Raw genomic sequence first — 21,338 nt, forward strand, 5'->3', positions numbered from 1 at the left:
ACTTTGAAACTTTATGAGAGGATAATGTGAACCACTCTGTTCTTGTGATCTGCCTAATTCTGTAATTACACATGAATCGTCGCTGTTATTGTTTACAAACTGCTTAGCCAATTAGTATTTGAAAGCTGACGTTTGTTTTAGCTTCTGTGTTAATGGGAACTGAAGAAATATAGCAAAATCCTTAATTCTGAAAGCAAGTGTGCTTTGGAAAATAGGACTCATCATAAGTTCTAGAGCAGTGCGAATAGCAAAATATTGGGTGCGAAGCGAATTCGAATAATAAAGATTGAGTGCGAATCGAATCGAATAATTTTCGAATAATTTTCGAATATTTCTCAAACATTTTTCAAATAATTTGAAGTGAAATTACAGAAAAAGTTGCAGAGAATCCCTAAGCATGTTCTTGTGAGATAGCAACATGAAAGTGTTTCTTTTGCTAGGTTGAAGCGCTGGCGGGGTCATGTTTCATAGTTGTCCTATCAAGAATGAGGCAGTGTAGAGGCCGAATTCTATTTATGTACATGATTTGGTGCAACCAAAGTGTTGTCGACAACACTTTACACGTGATAGGCAAAGATGCCATTTCTTCAGCCTCTACTCCTGTTTCAACTTCTATGGAAGCCCAACTGATGTGGTGGACAAGGGTCTGCTCCCTTCAAGTCCGGAGTTCCAAATCTGCCTCGTAGACGTTGATATATAAGAAAATGAAATTTTGGATGCTAAAAAGCTTCGGCGTCCGATCTTTCGGACTTCCTGCCCAAATTTCAGGTCCGAAACAGCATTAATTGAGCCCCCACCTCTGCCACATCTTTCATCTCCGTGTTGGAACCAGCATTTTCTTGAGTTAATACATTTGCGGCCGTAGCGGAGCTTGAAAGGCAGCTTTGCCGCAATACTGGGGTGTGATGAGGTGAAGTATATTGAAAATCTAGGGACCACTTCTAATCGGACGTTGACTGTCTCTTGGCCAAGGTCACGGTGGCCAAGGTCTACCATAACGGAGCTTGAAAGGCAGCTTTGCCGCAATAAGAGAGTGTAATGAGGTGAAGCATATTGAAAGTCTGAAGGGGTCACTTTTAATCGGACATTGACTGCATTTGTCTTTGGGAAGTTCAAATAGTTCGAATAGTAAAATTACAGTGCGAATCGAATAGCAAACACTATTCGAAAAATATTCGAAATTTCGAATATTCGCACACCCCTAATCATAACTTTTGCCCTAGAAAATGGCATTTATAAGATACCTTCTCATTTATGAAACATAATTTTATGATTTGTAATTTTGAATGTATAATATATAACATACCTTCATAATCTGGTAATGCACACAAGTACTGTGTGCATTATAAACAGCATAAAATAGTGAAAATTCTTTGTTGGCACACATCCCTTGTATGCCTTTTGTAAGTGCACATTTTGGAAGCCTTGTGCCAAAACTTTTTGTGTGGCCAGTATAAACTGCATCTAGAAGTGAAGATAAGCATCACTAAAAACCATAGGTTGGTAAAAAATGTGGCACTCACTCAGGCTCACTCATAAAGCATATTTTGCCCTTAGGGCTCACTCGGACTCACACTCTCCAAAATTTTCTTCAACCGGACTCACTCAGACTCAAAGTCATTAAAATAGAATTCACTCGGACTCACAGCTCGATCCGAGTCTGAGTGAGTTGGCTCATGAGTCCGTTAGCCTATAATTAGCTTTTCCTACCATAGTACCAATGCTCTTTAACACCAATATCTCGCATAATTGGTGCTCTGCTTGCTACCTTTTGATCACGTACCTTCAATTACGAGTTATCAGGGTTTGCAATTCAGTAAACACATGTTTATTGAAAGAGATGACTCACACGAGATATTTTTATCAATAACTTCCTGTGAAAGAGTTTGCATGTGGAGGTCAAGACACCTCCACTCCTCCCTCCCTCCGCAACTCACACCTCTGATCAATAAATAGGATTGAGCCCACGTATGAACGGTAGCGTGTTAAATTATGTGTGGGTATAAATGTGACCCCACATAAGGCTGACAGTACATAATGCTCAAGTTGAGTAGACAGGACCATAGGTCGGCAAAAAATGTGGAGCTCACTCAGACTCGCTATAATTTTTCTTAACCAGACTCACTCAGACTCACAAGAACATTACTCACCCGAATCACTCAAACTCATGGCTTGATCCGAGTTTTAGTGATTCTGAGTGAGTTGACTCATGATTGAGTTTGCCAACTTATGCTAGAAACTCATTAGAGTCAGGGCCGTTTTCTTAAAGCATCATTAAAATTTAATGGCACAAGCTCACACAGAAATTCTGTGTCATTCCATTGAATTGCTTTGTCTGAGCTTGTGTCGTTCAATTCTGGACGTGAAGGCTATGTTTACAAGTAGGCTCCTGAGCACAAAGCCAAGACTCCTTGGAATACGATTGTGATATTAAAGTAACAAACTAAAACAATAATTGTTGCTAAAACAGACATCGACTCTTGCCATTTTGGGCGGGGGGGGGGGGGGGGAGGGGGTTGGTTAAACCACCCGTTATGCATGTTCGCACATGGATTTTTATGTGTGCGTGTATATATACATATACAAAACTGAAAATTTTCGTGTTGAACCACCCCCCCACTGGCTGTGCCAGTGGTGTAAACTATTCTCTGTTGTACAGATGCGTAATTATTACCATTGTTAAGTATAAACAGTTCACTGTAGTGTGCCTGAGTACGTAAGTTCTTGATGGAAGCTCTGTGCCTGCATCAGTGACTGCAGTGTGCGAGGTGAATCTGCACCGCGAAACATAGAAGCATTGAGAGGAAGCCAACTCTAACGCTCACGTGGTGTTCTGTAGGCTGTCTTTCCCGCGTGCCTGGAGTGCTAAGTGGCGAAGGCGCTTCACGACGATGGTCATGGTGGTTAAATGGCATGTCTGTTTCACGAGATGCACCGCAAGGAGCATTAGTTCTCTTTGGGGCCTTGTAAGGTGTCTTGAATACACTGCATTTTTCGTAAGTAAAATGCGCGCCCAACGAGCGCTGGTACCCGCCGTGGTGGTTTAGTGGTTATGGTGCTCGACCGCTGGCCCGAAGGTCGCGGGGTCGAATCCCAGCCGCGGCGGCCGCATTTAGATGGAGGTGAAAATGTCTGAGGCTCGTATGCTTAGATTTAGGTGCACGTTAAAGAACCCCAGGTGGCCCGAAATTTCTGGAGTCCTCCACTATGGCGTCCCTCATAAACTTGTCATGGTTTTTGGGACGAAAGGAAATTATCAGCGAGTGCTGTGATAAACTGTGTTGAAGGTTGACAATAACCAAACGTCTGGACAATGACACTCAAAACATCGAAATGCGATGCCTAGAGCAAATAAATTTATTTATTAGTTGAAATTTTATGCAACATTATACTTTCTGCGCGTGTTCGCACTAGGCTGCACAGTTTTGTGGACAGCAAGTCATCTCAACTGATCCTGTCATGAGTTAATTCATTGGCGTAACCAGGGGGTGGCACACAGCCCCCCCCCCCCCGATTTTTTATTTTTTTTTGCCATAGCATACTGGAGCACAAAATGACACTCGCCACACCTGCCGGCCCGGCCCCCCAACTTCAATTCAAGGAGGTGCCCCCCCCCCCCCCGGAGAAAAATTCTGCCTACGCCACTGAGTTCATTATGCTGTCTTTCGTTTTTCTATAATTTCTTTTTGTTTCCACATGGTGGTGCGTTGCGTTCGATGTCAGATTTATCATTCATGTGATGTTTTCGCACACAAAATGGTGATTCGCTGCACATAAAAGCTTTGCAGATAGTTAGCAAATAATAATAATAGTTACTCTGCGAACACCTTCAATTACATTTACGCGTGTGGCGACATGGCTGCAAACTGCTCTTCAAGTTTTGTGCATAGATAGCTTTCATATTTACGAAACGGCGCCACGAAGTAAGACGAAAACACGAAGGAGCACAAACACAAGCGCCGAATTCTCAACTGAACTTTTATTCACATGCGCGGAACATGAAAAGATATACCCACACGTGGCTACACACAGATGACAAGCAACAAAAAACAAACAAAAACCTCTACTCATTCAGGTACAAGATTTCTGCGTGCTGCAAGGCGATTCGTGGCGCCGTTTCGTAAATATGAATTCTTACCAACTAGCCCAATTGTCAGTCCTACTAAATTGATTGCTTTGGCCAGGGCGTAAAGGGACACTAAAGGCAAATATTCAGTCGACGTTGATTGTTGAAATAGCGGTCCAGAAACCTCGTAGTGCCACTTTTATGCCAAGGAAGTGCTCATTTTGAAATAAAATTACGTTTTAGTCGTCCACGTCGCTTTAGCCCACTTCAAATCACTCGCCTGAAATCAGACTTTCATACGTCACTGCTGCCGTACCCAACGTTGCCCGCCTTTACTGCGCGGCCGCCGACACTAGTAGCAGCAGAGCGAAAGTAGCGGGACCCACAGCAGCATCAACGGCCATCGACGCTCTGACTTTCTGTCAGAGCGACTTTCACGAGCGCGCAAAACACACTCGGCAGTACGCGATCCCGAAACTACCAGTGAGACGCGACCGCGTGAGCGAAGCAGGGCGCCGGGCGAAGCGCGGTTCGGCGAAAACGGAACCTTTGAACCACGCGCGCTGTTCCCCATAGCAACGCCACAGAGGTTTTTTTTTTTTTTCCATGAATCAAACGGAAACGAACAAACAGCATTTTATTACTTCGTTTGATGCACAGAAGGTTCTTCTTTTATTGCTGCTAGTTTGATTACTAGTGATTAAGTGTATTCAGACTCTCCCACGTCATCGGGATCACTTCGAAAATGTCCCACTCGTGGCGCTCATCATGTGATACATTGGCTTAATTTCTCGGTAAGTAGGGCACTGCTGTCGATAATATTGCCGTTTTAGAAGTTGTCATACATTGAGCTTTCACTCTGACATAAATTATTTGCCTTTACTGTCCCTTTAAATCCCTTCATCGGAGGGGGGGAGGGGAGAGTGGAGGGGGGCTCATAGGGTGGCGACCTACAAATACACACACACACACACACACACACACACACACACACACACACTATATATATATATATATATATATATATATATATATATATATATATATATATAATCTGAGTCATTCCATGCCAAGTGTCCCAAACGTGGCGCTCTCATATCGCAGATCTTGCTGATAAAATTTATACCTTTTCCCTATACACAATGGAGTATTGTGGCAAAACATTTTTGCTCGAAAAAAATTTTCAAGACCGTGACACCCCCTCATAATTTGCTTGCTTTTGTTAAACTGTTTATCATAAAAATGTGTATATAAAATCTGTTTTTGTCTGTTGAGCTTCAAAACAACGCTTGCGCTACTACAGACGTTCTGTTTAGTTGTGCTATGTAACAGTTACGAAATTTTCATGTTTAGCTACCAGGTACGTATCCTCAAGATCAACGAAAATATTCACAGTTGAGTTTTTCTTAAGCTAACTCAAACTCTCCCGAAACAATCTAAATATTGGTGGGGTTTTCAGGAAAGTGTATTTTGATACAAAAATGTTTAGCGGTTAATCAGACTTCAAATCTTCGCGAACAAAATTGTGAAATCAGCGAAAATGTGCGATTTATTGCCTATTTGACCGTATTTCTTGTACTGATGTGGTCCAACTAAAAATCCTAATGATACGGCGTTTGACAGAAGACTTCATTGCTAAGTAAGGAAGAAAGTCTAATGAAATCTTTTTTTTTTTGTCTTAAGGAAGAATGTAATTTTTGAATTTGACCTCTGAACGCACCCTGCACTTATTAATGTTGCCGCTTCGCCACAGTGCACATGGTCACTTTAGCACCTGACACTCGTCACAGGAGGCGTAAAGATGCGAGATGTATGTCAGCGGCTCGTGAGAGCCCAAAAATCTTGTCGCCTTGATATCAAGGCTACGATTAATGAATTGGCTTTACATTGTGAGCTCGCTTGCCGGGCCCAACGGGAAGTATGTACGCCGGGACAGCAGATTACGATATCGTTGGCACATTGTGTTACAGGGCCGTCTGCACAACTAGAATGCGCGCGAAAAAGTCTATACGATGTGTGTTATTTCTTTCGTTATGTGCATAGTAGTTGTGCAGACGACCGTGTGCATCCAGCGGTACGATGACAGCCTTTCTTTTTTTTTTTCTTTTTTTGCGGATACCCCATCAAGTCTGTAACGATGGCAACGCTTTAGGTGCACCTGGTGAGCGCCTTTCGCGTTCTGATCGTTTTATCATGCCCTCTGAGATTGTGCGTCGCTTGGTTTGGCAGCGTATAATCTCGGAGGCCGTGGTTTTATCATTCGTGCGGAGGTGTCGCTCGCTGAAGTCACGTTTCTGAATGTTGAAAGTTGCTCCCTAGTAACCGTTCGCGACTTCGAAAGTTTTCCGTCGTTGGAACGCTTTGAATCGACTTCCGACTGGCGTCGACGAAGCAAAATTAAAGCAAGCGTGCCGCATAGAAATCGCTAGCGAAGACAGCGCTATCGCGCGCAGTAGTGGCCGCTTTTGTCGTCCGGTCGGTTTCCGTAGTTTCGTTTCCCTCGAGTTTCTGCGCTAAGGTTATCGCGTCTACAGCGAACCGACCCATCTGCGCTGCGCGGTTCCGAAACTTTTTGTGGGCGTTGTTTGCCCGGACCAAACATTTCGCAAAAACGCCTGGAACAGGGCTTTCAGTGCCTACCGCGAATGTGAGCCTTGCGGGAGGACTGCTGGGAAACATAAAAAAAGAAAAGGAGCGGTTATCGTCATTGTCGGCGGCAGAGTGGAAACTGTTTGGTCGGTGCGGGTGATGAGAAGTTCAAGCGGGAGAGTAGCTGAAGATTTCAAAAACACAGAAGTGCACAACGCGCTCTCCTCGCATCCTCCGCGGTTTTATGTGAGGAGGAGTCCTCTCCGAAGCTCTCGCCTTCGCCCTCCACGGGGAGGACTTATAAAAGAGGCGGACCGAGCGCCCTTTGAACACCGACCGATAAGACCGGTTTGAAGACGCTGAGCACTTCGAGAGACCCACGCGGAACGTTTCGCGGCGCGGTCTTCCTTCCGTTGGATCAACTCGAAGCGCGTGTGTCTTTCTGTTGCTGGCTGTGTGGTGGTTGCCGAAGTTTTCGCGTCATCCTCGAGATAACAAAAACTATGGCATTCGGCGCCTCGATCGGCCGCTGCTCGGCGATGTTGTGTTGCGTGGTGTTGGTGGTCACGATTTTGCCCTGCCTCGGACTACAAAACAGCGTCACCCGCTATCGGCACTTCGATGGTAAGTCTAGTGTTCTTTTTTTTTTTTGTGTGTGTGTTTATGTGTCCTATCGCATAGGTTTGTTGCGCCAGTACCACGAGCATCTGTGACTATGAGTGCTGCTTAATCCATAAAACCTGAATAAGGCTGACTTTCTGCCTCCTACTCATCTCTCAAACTCCGGGAATTCGAGTTCTTATATATGATAACCAGTAGTCTCCCTAGATAACGAACGCATCCTTTTCTTGATGCTTATTCGGGAGAGGGTAGTTAGCTATTAAAAAGGAACAATTTGTCACCCGTCATGTGTCGGTCATGAGATTTCTGGTGACGTTTCGGACATCGACTGCTTGACGGCTTATCGCTTGCTGATCCTCCACGTTTTTTTCTTTATTTTTTTTCCCTTCGATCAGTCTTTTCACATATCGTGACCTTATGGTGCAGAAGTAACTATATTTTTTTTTCGACATATGCGGAGGTGTGGACTCCCTCCTTTTGACAATTTAAAGTTGCTCTGTTTAGAAGGGATATCTATGCGATTTGCGTAAATTTGTTTCTTTCAGGCGTTGTTCGTAACTTTGGTACTTCACCGCAGTTATATGGTGGCTTTTCAACACCGGTATTTTTATATGTTTACGTCCGACTTTTATGTGTTTAAATCTGACAGCGACAGAGCCATAAAGCGAATACACGCGTTTCTACTTTCCAAAAAACGTATTTTGACTTCAGCGATCCAAGCTTTGCAATAACAGCACTTGCCGCGTACATATTACGTGAATTTCAATAAGTTTGACGGGTGTATTGCGGCTCTGTACATCCGGAGTAAGTTGGTGGTAATCGTAATCGTGCCTTGAACGTCGTTTCTAGCAGACGACACCGCGTCTGACGGGCCCGCCATAGCCACAGCGTAGCGATCCAAGCTTTAGAATAACAACGCTGGTCGCGTACTTATTACGTGACTTTCAGAAAGTTTGATGGGCGTGTTGCTTGTCTATATATCTGGAATAAGTTTGTGGCGTCGTAATCGTGGCTTAAGCATCATTTCTAGCAGACGACATTCGCGAGTGCAGACGACACCGCATTTGACGCGCCAGCCACAGCAACAGTGCAGCCGGTAGCCAACGTGAGAAAGCGTGATCTGGAAGTGATGGTATCGTAATCGTTGCTTGAACACCGTTTGTAGCAGACGACATTCGTAAGTGCAGACGACACCGCGTCTGAACGGGCCCGCCATAGCAACAGCGTAGCCAACGCGCTATCCGAAAACGAAACTTCCGTTATCCTTCGAGCTTGCGTCGCTTGGCAGAGCTGATAACCCCGGGGGAAAGCGCTCATGGAGAGCGTAGAGGAAATTAGGCATGCAAAATCGGGCTGCCATGCATGCATCGATCGTCGGCAGCTGTCCGCGCCCGCTGTGTGTTGTCCCTTCCTGGATGCACTGTTCGCCGTGAACCCGGTGGTTGCAGCCTCTCTCGCTCTCGGCCTAGATTCGTAAATGGCTAATTTCCTCCCCGGCGAAATGATGATCGAGCGCTTGTCGCGAAAGTTTTCCATAGGACGACGGATCGCCCGGGCCGTTCCCGGTGCCGTTGGAGCAGGTGCGCTTTTTGATGATGATGATGATTATGATAATCAGGGACCTGAAACTATGACACACCTGCCGTGATGGTGTCACGGATATGGTGGCGTTGAGGGTTCGACTCCCAGCCACGGCTGTCTCATTTCGACGGCGTTGAAATGTGAGAAAAATTTTTAAAATATACTATACACTCGTGTACTTAGATTTGCGTGCACGACCCCACACTGTAAACCACTTTGCAACCTTAAAGCGACTTTAAGCAAGCGAAACACCATTTTCCTAACAAGAATTTGCAAGAATGGGGGTGTAATGTTGTTTTGCTTCTCCAAATAGCCTATGGCTTAGGTAAGAGTCAATGTTTTACCTAACACTCCCTTTAAGACCTAAGGGCGTTATGGGTTATCTAGACACCTGTGGCCCAGAGTGCCAGCTGATAATTGAAACTCGCTAATTAAAGAAACGTTCTATATATTAGGCAGGTTTGAATTAGCGCATCTGTCTGTTTTGAGGCCACCTACTAGCACACCATACATTTACGCGTATTCTCTGAAGGTTGATTGTTTAATTATACAGAACAGGAATCTGGTACAGGACGGCGGCTAAAGATACCATGGCTATATATACCAGATGGTCGGTGTATGGCTGTGTAGCACAAGCGCTCTGTCGACTTGGTATTTTGCTACGCTATATTCGGTGCACGGTTGGGTATGTATGTGCGCCTTCTATGCGATGTAATTGGATGTTCCCTGACTGGTAGACTCAATTTTCTTGTTTTTCAGTGATAAGGGGTGTTTGGGCGATTGGCGGACGATTGGTGTTTTGATGTGTGAAAATGCATTTTTCCTAGGGTGTAAGTGTGTTATAGACCCTTACACCCTTAAGGCTGTAAACTTGTTTACTGTGCAGGAGGTCATGCACGTAAAACTGTTGCACGTAAAACGTAATTTTAAATTAATTTTTATGATGATGAACTATGGAGCGTATAGGTACAATTAAAGGAATAGACCAATAAAGGGCTAGGCGTGTTGAATCTACGTTGGACAAAAATGAAAAATAAAAAGAGAACCAAGTGGTACCACCTCTCAGGAATGGCACCTAATTGAGTAGTTAGACTTTGACATCCATCATGTCAAATTACGGGAAACAAAATGCAGCTGTAACGTATAACGAGACTCCGAGATGTACTGAAAGATATACAATATGCATTGTATGTTTCTTCGTGGCTGCCTTTCCGTTCGCATCTACTTGAACGGTCAGACTATGACTGAAAACATTTATTTATTTATTTATTTATTTATTTATTTATTTATTTATTTATTTATTTATTTATTTATTTAAGTGGCATGTGAGAATTCCATTTATTCCAGCCAGTGATGAAAGGATTGCTGCCATGTTTTTCCATGCTGTCTTTTATCCGTACCTAGCTTCCGCAAAAAATTTAAAGGACCAAAAGGCGGTGCCTTCAAAGAAAGGAAAACTAAAGGACTACTGACACCAGTTTTCGAAGGTGGGTTTGCTCTGCCTTACAAACCTCCTGTATACAGATACGGTTTTGAGCAAGTGTGAAGCTAAGTAAATGCTGCTAAGAAATTTTATTTTGATTTTAAAGTCAGTTTTCGCATGGTGCACCTACTGGCATCGACACGTGTCGTCGGGCTACAGTACTAATTCTTATGGCTTCACGCACCAGCATAGCAAGTTGCGATGACATCATGTAACAAAACTTTCAAAATGGCCGCTTGTGCGTCACCAAAAACATTCAAAATGGCCGTTTGCTTGTAGCCAATGGAGCCACGGAACGGAGTGGTGGTAGAAACGTCGCGATATCTTGCGCGAGCACGTGACGAAAGGTTCATACCGTGTCGTGACGTCAGGGTACAGTAGGAACCGAAACTAGCTTTTAAAAACATACTGTGATTAATTTTTCGGGGTGTACTCAGGCTTAGCAATACATTTTCTATAGACTCACGAGGGTATGGCCTATCATTTGATGGGGGGCGAAGTGCAAAGGACACCCGTGTGCTTACATTTAGGTAGACATTCTTTTAAGAGCCCCAGATGGTCGAAATTAACGCGGTGTTCTCATCAATACGGCGTGCCCAATAATCATATCGTTGTTTCGGGACGTAAAACCCCGCCAATTATATGTTACTATATATTAGCTTATTGAGAACTAACAGGCAATCATGCCAAGGAAGGTATAGGTTATGTTATTTGTAGCAATTGTGATACAAATGTGAAGGAATTAAAGTGAGCGAAAAGACAGCTTGCCGCCGGAAGGGGCCGAACCTGCAACCTTCGAATAATACGTCCGATGCTCTACCAATTGACCTACGGCGGCAGTCATCCTCCCGTCTACTTCATCGTGTATATCTGTGCATTGAAACCTGGGGAGTGTTAATCGGACGCATTATTCGAAGGTTGCAGGTTCGGTCCCTGCCGGCGGCAAGCTGTCTTTTCGTCCACTTTAATTTCTTCGCATTTATATCACAAATAACTGCTACAAATAACATCCCCTACACTTTCCTTGGCTTGATTGTTGTCTGTAAGTTCTCATTAACATATATTAACTTATATGTTTTTGATTACTGATACAGAAATACCCAACTATGTGGACGGGGAAGCGCCTTCCGTCGTATAGCTCAACTGGTACAGCATTGGACGCGTAATTCGAAGGTTGTGGGTTCGGACCCATAGACGAAAAGGACGATTTTTCGTCCACCTTAATGCATTTCAATTGACGTTATTATTACTACACTACAGGTAAAGACAAGAAATAACGGGCCCTGTGTTTTCCTTGGCCTAATTGTCTGTTCGGTTCATTTGGTTGTGTTTAAAAAAGAAACGAGCCCCGGCGAAAAAAATTTTCCTTCGTACGTTAATTATATATAAACTCGAAATTCGAGTCGCTATTGGCTCCTCGCCTGCTGCAATCCGCTGGTTGGGTGAAACCGGGTCCCGCGTCACTCAAACCTACATTTCTTATCAATCCCGTCATGCATGACTAACTGCTCGGTGTAGCTCCTCCCCTGCTGCTCAGGAAAGCGTGTATTTATTCCAACGTCTTGCGCATACTGACTTTTTATTTTTTCCTCGAAAATTTTATCAAATGAGAACGTCACATGAGTCACCCAATTCCGACTTTCCTGCAGTGCATTGCTTTTTACGCTGTGTGCTTTTTTTTTTCTTTTTTTGCACGCCCTCAAACATTCAGACCTAATTCATGGTGAACAGCGTAGTGGAGTTACGGGATGGCACACTGCCTTTTTTTGTCTTCATAAATAGGTAACAATGTCTATTTGTTTATTTTACCCTCAGGGCCAAATAGCATGGGGGGTGGGCTGCTACAAAAAAATTGAAGAAAAAGCAGTGAATATAGTGAATACATTCATAAAAATAGCGATCGTATAATACAATGTTAGCTAACACATTTACATACTAATACATGTTAGCTAATACATCACAGAACATAAGTATACAATGTTAGCTAATTCATGAAAAAGCCTACTCATACAATGTTGATGGCATCTATTTGTTACGTTAAATAAACGCCAGATTTTCAATAACGATTATTCCCGCGTCCCTCTCCTGCAGCGCCTGTCCATTTCTCCTCGTACGCGAAGTGACGTAATCTTGCCCATGGGAAACTTTGAAGGGGCCATCAAACCCAATTTTTTACCATAATGCATCTGATGTGGGCGAATCCTTGTGCGTTCACAAACAAGCTGGCGAAGTTTGAGCGGATTTGGTCGAGCGCTTAGTTTATAATTGAATCGGGCAACACTGGCGCACTCGCGAGCCGTGACGTAACAAGCTCCTTGCTGTGCGAGCGTGTGCATTCCGGCGAACGATTTTGTTCCCTGGTCAGCTACTCGTGCAAACGAGCCTTTTCAGCTTTCTCCAGCTTGGCATTGAAAGTGAACGATTTGCAGCGGCTGAAACGTTGGTAGACGACGACGGCTGCGCTCCGTGACAACTGCGCTCCATGTGCGGCATGCGTGGAGTCCATGCATGCCGCACATGACGTCACACACGCCATGCCAAAATCGCGGTCGCCGGCTGTGGGCGGAGTTTATAGCCGGCGACGTCTAGGGCTTATTTTGAACTGAAATATTGTGGCACAGAGCATTTTTCGTGTACGTATAAGTAGAATAGACTCTGTACTTCTATTTTTCGCTGAAAACGGCAAATTGTTGGGATACCGAGTCATGGCCCCTTTAACGTAGCGTTTACCTTGTGGATTGGCCGGTGCTGCGTAAAGCACTGACCCCTTCCCCTCCCGGAAAGCCGGGGACCAAAGGCAGGCCGTCGTGCGCAGCAGGCTATTGCTTCATTCATTTTTGCATCCATTGAGAAGTTTCTTTTCTTTCGGACTGTTCCTGTGGGTGGAAGGGGGGGGGGGCGCTGCGATGGCACCTTGCCCTCCATATAGAGAGCGCTCGCTTATGTCCGTGACCGTGCTGGAGTAGCCTCTAAGTGGGTAACGCGGCACGCTCTAAAGTAGTGCGTATTGCCGGGACGCGTTCCTTTCTGCATAGGGCCTAATGGACGCACGCGTGCACCTCGAGACGGAACAGTAGTCTCTCGTGTGGCGCGACTCTTCGATAAGTTCCCTCTCGCAAGCTTACGCGAAACGCATTAAAAGCCCAAGGACCGGCCGTGGCAGCTAGAGAACGAAAGATATAAAGGAAAGAGCTAAAAGCTGCAGGACAAGTGCTCTTGCCCGCTTGGAGACACGAGCGAGCATTCTTTATCTGCGGTATCGCTCGAGCTTTTAAGTACCTCGAGTGGACAGTTCTCTAAAGCAACGCTGCCAGCTCACGGCTCTTGCGTCAGGCTATACTTGGCAGGGAGGTTGTCCGCTTTTCCATCAACCATAGGGGGACGTGCGCTTTTTCGGAGAATACTGCGGCGTTTTGCTAAAAGCTTTCGGTGTTTTTAGATGTGGGAACGTATCTTATCATTTGCCCCCCCCCCCCCCCCCTTATGCAAATAGGTATATGTAGCTCCTGCGATCTGCGAAAAGCGGTGACCGGTGGCTTTGCCCGTACCGTACTTCATATCACTCTGCCAGCATTCTACCGCATTTATTCCCATACTACAACCTCTGGCTGGCGTCGGCTCGGCTTGTGCTGGCAAGTTTTGGCTAAATGATTGTCAGTGTTTCTGAATGACTGCTGAGTGATGGCCATACGTACCTTAGTGCACCATGGTGATGGCTAACGTTGGTTACCGTTGTCTTACTATTCTGCATAGTTCGTAGGTATACCAGTGCAAGCGTAACGAAACCGAGACGACACAGGGCAGAGTGCTTCTTTGTTTCTTGTTATGTTTGTGATGGCGTATACCTATGGACTATGCAGCACCAGCAAATGTTGCCACGTGCAGATTTAAAAAAAAAGCAACAAAAAAGTCAAGGCAGCTTCGCACTATATAGTGGTGCCAACCCTAAAGGAAGTGCGGAGCTGGGAGGCCTGCTTTGTTTCTATTTACTTTTCTCTTTCTTCTTCTTTCTGTTTTCTCTGTTGATTTCTATTAATTTCTCTTTCTCGCTCGTGTCCTCTTTCTTTCCATCCTTCTTCCTTACTCATTCTTTCTATACTATGCTTTACTCTCTCCCCTCCTCCTTTCCCTCCTCCTCGCCCTTACTTCCCTTTCCCACCCCTTTGCTATACTATACTATACAAGGCAATGCTATGCTCTGCTAGCGTGCCCCATGGATAGCCGAGTGGTTACGATGCTCGCCTTCGGCTCGTGCGTACGCGGGCTCGAATCCCGCCTCGCCAAGAATTCTCTCTCTCTCAGTGCTCAATCTCTCGCTCAGACGCCGGACAAGTCGGCGCACGCGTTCTGTGAACGAAGCGGAAGATGAAGACGACGACGATGTGGAAGAAGAGGTCGAAGAGAGAGCGTACCGGTCCGTGATGATGATCATTTCTCTTCACCGTCACGGACCAACAGCAGCTCCTTTGTTAAAACTCGGAGGACGCTTAAAGGGACACTATAAAAAGAAACAATGAATCTGTTTAGATCGATAAATTGTGCTCCGAGAACTCTATGTCGTTAATTTCGCCATCATAGGTTTATTAATAGAGCTGTTGTGCCAGAGCACCTGACCGGACGTGGAAGCGGGTCAACACCTGCCACCTGCACCTACCAGTTTGTCCTCCATCGATGGGGTGGGATCTAAACTGATGCCCTACCACCATCGGTGGGGTGGGATTCAAACCGTCGTGCGGCTCCGGTTTGTCCCCTATCACACAATGGACGGAGACCTTATTTAAGACCAGGCTGCTCCGTTGTAATGGAGACGCCCCAGTCGACCAAGGTCGAGCTGGCAGGCTCTGTACTGCGATAACCTGCTATAACCTGCTATACCTGCTATAAACGTTGTTACTGTTTTGTAAACGTTTTGCCTCGTTGTCCTGCTCATACGCTAAAGTCCGATCATCGGCATCGTCGGCTCGCCAGCCTCCCGGCTTTCATCGACACGCAACCCCTATTCCTAACAGTGGTGGCAGCGGTGGGATACAACGACCCCGTTTTCTACGCTGTACACCGAGGGCCCAAACCTACTTCATAACAGTGGTGGCAGCGGTGGGATACCACGACCCCGTATCTCGAGCTGCGCACCCGAAGGGATACCCACTTCATAACAGAGCAGAAAATCAAGTGCAAAGTTTCAGTTTTAAATTTCGCGCCGACATGTACCTTCCCGCGTGACGATGAAAGCGTGTTTATCGTATTTTGGCGCCATTGGCTCGACAAAATTACCTCAAACTTGATATGTTAAGTCTATGGCCCCCTCAGAGGACAATGTACTTCATTTTTACCGATTAGGAACTATGTACTCCCTACTGGGCGCCGTCAAAACATGTGACGTCACGGCGAATGGTGCGGACACTTCAAGGCGGCGTCGCCACCCACATTTTGTTTTTACGCGTTTTCTCGCTTACTAAGCGTCTTCTCGCCGCAAGCGTGGCGTTTTTGGCATCGGGAAAGAGTACTTTACCAATATGAGAAAAAATCGTTTTGCTCTTCAGTGCCTCTTTAAAGGAGTACTGACATGAATTTTAACATTTTTCGGGTTGTTGCTCTAAATGAAAGCACGGGTGTCGAGAACCCCTAAGAAGAGTGTCGTGGTGCCTGGGGATGCATTGCATATATTTTTAATACCGCTTCTTTCAACCAGCACTTTCGGTTTCGGTTTCGAGAGGGCGGCTTCATAGTGACGTGTCAAGTCTGCGCGTGACGTCACGGGCAGACTGCAACCCATGAAATATGCACCTGCTGTCCTTTGCTGCCAGTCGAACGTGGTTCATGATCAGTGAACTGTCGTCCAGTGCCTCCGACAGCGATTTCTGTGATTTAGGCTGCATGCAGAACCCAGATTTCGCAAACCAAGTGAACTGACTTGAAACGTCATAGGGCTCTCCATGCGGTGAAGCTGCCTTGCAGATGCTGGGAGATGAAAACTTTGAAATCAAACTTGAATATTTATACGTGTTTCCCGGATGCGGTGTGGGGAGAGCGTTAACACTACATGCTAAGGAAACCAAAAACGTCCGTTTTGCTGCACTTCAAAATCGTGTCAGTACTCCTTTAAGCTTCGCCTTTATAACAGAGTGGAACGCGATGCCCTCTTCGCATCGCTTTTTTTCCTCATTCGCTCGCCATACTCCACCAATACAATCAGTAAGGATCAATACAATCGGGCGAGAAGAAAAAGAAGATGGCTCTCGCCTTCGAGTCCTTCTTATTGTAGGGGGAGGAAACAATAGAACACTTTCTAATCTCCTGTCAAAAGTTTTCTGCATTACGAAAGACATCTCTAGAAACGCCGTTACGCATCATGGGATTAGAGTTGAGAACATCAAATATACTATCTCTCGGTGCACTTACCCTTGGGCACAGCAGCGGGAAAGTATGCGAGGCCATGCAAGATTTCATAGAAGAGTCAAAGAGCAATAACCACAGTTGCAAAGTTCCATAGATATCCAAAAGTAAACTACAGCAAGATTTTTTTTCTACAATTATTCATATCTTATTTGATGAGAATTAATTCCGCCCACCTTTTTTTAATTATTATTCTCGCAAAATTAACCTGTAATAAATCTTTTTGCTGTACAAAATGAGAAATCGTTCTGATTTCTATATTTTAAATACTTTTTTCCAAGCTACCCGATTCTTGGCCAGTCTCCCTGAGTGGGTGTGAGCCAGCAGTATAGGATCTACATCTACATCTTATGCAAATGCATAAGGTTCCTTTTAGTTGATCAACGTGGCTGCTGGCCCTAAGGTCTCTGCTCAGGGGCCATGTTGTATTCGTAGGGACGAGAGGCCGTGGACCCTGCTCCTCCGTGCGCCTTTCTCGAATGGCGATAGCGAAAGTGCTTTAACGGGTGTCGCTGTGGCTTATGTTGACATCCGACCAAAAGAGAAGGAGAGAACTGAAAGAAGAAAAAGAAAGAAGACACGTGAAAGGCGAGTTCGTGCTAGCGCCATGTTTATCGCGAGGCATCTGCTCTGTGTTTAATCTGTTTGCCTTACGTGGCAGGGTGCTTCTGCACAGACCTCCTTTACGTCGTGAAGTGTCCTCCTCCTTCTCGTTTTTTTCTCGTACATGGGCTCGTCCGCGTCGCCTTGCGAATGCTTGACGATGTACAGTCACACTCTCCGAAACGTCTGAGCAACCCCCGTGCTTCGATCTGTTCGCTCGCTCGCTCCTCTTTCTTCCTTTCTTTCTTTCATATGTTTATTTTCTCAGCTGGACGGACGTGCAGGGGGTTCTAGAGTCGCGGAGGAGGGGCGTCGACCCTGCATGCAGTGCGCACTGTAAAGGCTACGTCGACTTCTTTCTCCGCTTTTTCTTTCTGTTTCTCCTTTCCCTGAGGGCCGCGAAAGGTTTCGCCATGCCTGGTCTAACGTGCCCGTAGTAGTAGTAACTGGTTGTTTATTGGATGAAATATTTGCAAAAGGAATTGAGGCAAGGCCTCGACGTCCCCACGTGGGAGGCCTATAAGGCCCGGTCGGCGAAAGCTCATGCAGGACTATATATAAAGTTGTTACCAACCAAAATAGTCGCTTCAAACAGTAAAGCGCTTCCCCTTGAGTTATTACAAAATGGCGACTTTAGCCCAAGAGCCTTGGGCTAAGGTCGCCACCTCGCGGCGTGTTAAGGCGTTAACATAATTACACTTCTCCAGCTTGGAAACGCGCCGAATGGGACGGCCGAAGCAACGGCACGCGGCTGGAGCTAATCGCGAAGACCACGGTTAGAGATGCAAAGAATATGCGAGCTTACACCTCCTGTTGAAGTGTGTGTGTGTGTGTGTGTGTGTGTGTGTGTGTGTGTGTGTGTGTGTGTGTGTGTGTGTGTGTGTGTGTGTGTGTGTGTGTGTGTGTGTGTGTGTGTGTGTGGTGTGTGTGTGTGTGTGTGTGTGATAAAAGTACGAAATATCCTTGCCGGGGCGCCAGCTCTTATCACTGAATCATCGTGCCTGACGATAATTATCTTGACGTACGCGCGAGGCTCGCGTTCTCGAGGTTATCGAAGGAGATGCCTCCTCTTCCTACTCCACGCTGATAAAGCTCTCAAAAGCACGACGGTCATTCGTACTAACGGTTGCGTGTGTCGCCTCGTTCTCAACGGGAATTGCCACGGAAAAACCTCGGTGTTGGCGATGAACTTCTCGCCACTCCTCGTCACAAGGATACTTGAATGGTGTTTTGCCAGTCACTACCTGTGAAACGCTAACACAGTGTGATTTTGAAGATGCTATACGTTAGCTATTATGACACTACAAAACGTTCGTTATGCCATTCCAATAATTCCATATGTTTCGGTTAGATTCTCATGGAAAAAACTCACAGGTTCCCTTATGCGTTCGCCTGAAACGACTCGAAGGTGAAATCAGTCTTTTTCTTCTCCGCCCCGCCACGGTGGTCTAGTGGTTATGGCTCTCGACTGCTGACCCGAAGGTCGCGGGATGGAATCCCGGCCGCGGCGGCTGCATTTTCGATGGAGGCGAAAATGTTTGAGGCCCGTGTACTTAGATTTAGGTCTAAGCACGTTAAAGAACCCGAGGTGGTCGAAATTTCCGGAGCCCTCCACTACGACGTCTCTCATAATCAAATCGTGGTTTTGGGGCGTTAAACCCCAGATATTATTATTATTATTATTATTATTATTATTATTATTATTATTATTATTATTATTATTATTATTATTATTCTCAGTCGATGTATTGATCCTCCCCTGCCCCCCCCCCCCCCCCCCCCACCACCTCCGAAAGATTTCTGCACCTAATGTTTTGCGCTGCCTCCAGGATCGGAGGCATTGCAAGCTTTGTGCACCTTACCTCGTTTTACACTGCCTCCGTGATCGGCCCACCTTCGACCAAGCGACGATGTCACGTGACGTCACGTTTATGTGACGTCATTATGATGTCACAGGGTGGTGATTTTTTGCATCACTCGTGTTGACGCCGCCGACGGTCCGTTTTGGCGTTTTATGAGACATCTAAGGATTTCACTTTAATACATGACAAATATATGAAATCTGCATGTATTTCACAAGAAAACACACGGAAGAAGCGCAAGAAACATGGAATGTAACATTCTAGTCGTCACGACCGCAAGAGCTCCCGGCTGTCCTTCCGCGCGCTTGTTTGTTTTAGGAAGGCGTGGCGCGGTGAGTCACCCCCGCATGCTATCTACACTATGTCCGCCGCTGTTTACGCCTGCGAAAAAAAAAAAAAAAGAAAAAGCAGCGAGGAAAAAAACGCAAAGCTTGCGGGAAGCCGCCGCAGCATGTTCTCCCAACGGTCTTGCGCTCACCAAACATTTGCGGAGGCCGCTCGTTGCTACGCATCGCGAGCTTATCTGCATGGCAACCGGAGCCTCCTACGGCGCATTCGCGTGACACTGCCCGGGACGCTGATCACGTGACCCCGCGTATACCACCCTATTCACGACCATGGGTAAAGGTGAACAAAATCGGTTCCTATCGGTAACTTCCAGGTGTACGCCTCGCGTGTTACGAGTGGCGTCATTTCACAGATTCGGTGTGTGCAACGCTAATGTTGAACTGCGAATACTGACGTATGCAGCTGAAGAGAGTGTCACAAGTGGCCAAGGTAGATGACCAGTGTATCAGTGTGCCGTCTATTGCCCTGTCTAAGAAAGAGCTGTCCTATATAGGTTTAGCATTTGATAGCGACAGGCTAAGTGTTCTGTACGAGTTTTCAGTTTTTAATGTAAATAATACTTTTATATTGTTAGGTGACTAGTTATAACTTTAGGGTGTCGGGATTTCTGGAAGCGGAATGGCGCAGGCGCGCAGTTATTATAAATATTCAGTTGGAAGTTAGCGTTTGTATGTGTAGCATTCTTTTGGTTCCTTGTTTCAGAAGTTTTTTCGCAATATTTAAGAAATCTCGGATTACCGACTAGCCCGAACATGCGCATGCATGCGCATGTTCATGCGCTGTAAGTACTATACAAGAGTGTGAGTACAACTCCAGAAAGCAGCGTCAAGGAGCGGTATCGGAATTCAAGAACGTGACTGGGCTCGAATGCGCGGCGGTGTGCACTTCGCAAGTCCGAAATCGGTGGTATTTGCGCAAAAGAAGCATCGTCCGCAGGTGTGTGCGCAGGCACAACAAACAACTCGTCCGGTGGTGGTAATCCTCCCCTGCCGGTCACGTGACCCCGTTTATTTCGTAAGGGACCCCTAACTCGGGTGGCTCGGCCGGTGGCGCGACCAGCACGTGCTCGAGGCAGATGTTGAGCACAGCGGGGTGGCGTGACCTTGCTCTCGCGCGACGCCTCCTTCTCTCCTTCCTTCTCTCTCTCACTCACTCACGCCATCGATAGCCTCACGTGTCGGATGGACAAGGATGGAACCCGAACGCACAAACCGCGCTATGGTTTGGTCACGTCGGTGTTACAAGCAGAGTTATACCGCAACGTAGGTGTAGCGGTGAGGGGGGAGGGTATCAGGACACCACCCACCCCCCCTCCAAATTTTTCTGAGTCTCGTCATAACCCCCTGCCCCATTCTTTCCACTCGTATATTGATGTAGTCCCAACGTGGGAGCGGCCCGCTTCGGGCTAGGAAACTAGCTCGACCTATTGGACCTCAATAAAGTCTTCCATCCATCCATTCATTACAGTCGACGAAACACCTAACCCTTCGCCTATTTTAAAGCAGAAAGATGACCAAGATATTGCTTGGGCGCAGGCTCTCTTCTTTTCGTCTTCTTTTTTTTTTTGTACCAGCGGCGTATAACACCCTTCGAAAAATATTTTTGGATTCGCCACTGGTAGCTGACTTTCAGAAGCTTCAGCCAAGACTTTACCTGAGGGGTGCAAATCTTCTCTGTCCTTCAACTCCACGCGCGTGTGTTCACATATATTCGTACATATATTCATAGATACGGGGGTTGAAGGGACGCTAAAGTGAAACAATGAATCCGCTTCGATTGATAAACTGTACTC

General features: G+C 46.1%; 1 protein-coding gene across 1 annotated transcript in view; it reads left to right on the top strand.

Moving 5' to 3' along the window:
• The first annotated feature begins 6,893 nt into the window (after positions 1-6,893).
• The window catches only part of LOC119400409 (uncharacterized), a 41,807-nt gene continuing 27,362 nt past the window's right edge, over positions 6,894-21,338 (top strand). The window contains exon 1 of the mRNA XM_037667432.2: positions 6,894-7,279. Coding sequence (XP_037523360.1) covers positions 7,159-7,279 — 121 coding nt within the window. The 5' untranslated portion in view covers positions 6,894-7,158. The remainder of the gene's footprint in view (positions 7,280-21,338) is intronic.

Source organism: Rhipicephalus sanguineus, chromosome 7, assembly GCF_013339695.2.
Source record: "Rhipicephalus sanguineus isolate Rsan-2018 chromosome 7, BIME_Rsan_1.4, whole genome shotgun sequence".
Classification (NCBI taxonomy): domain Eukaryota; kingdom Metazoa; phylum Arthropoda; class Arachnida; order Ixodida; family Ixodidae; genus Rhipicephalus; species Rhipicephalus sanguineus.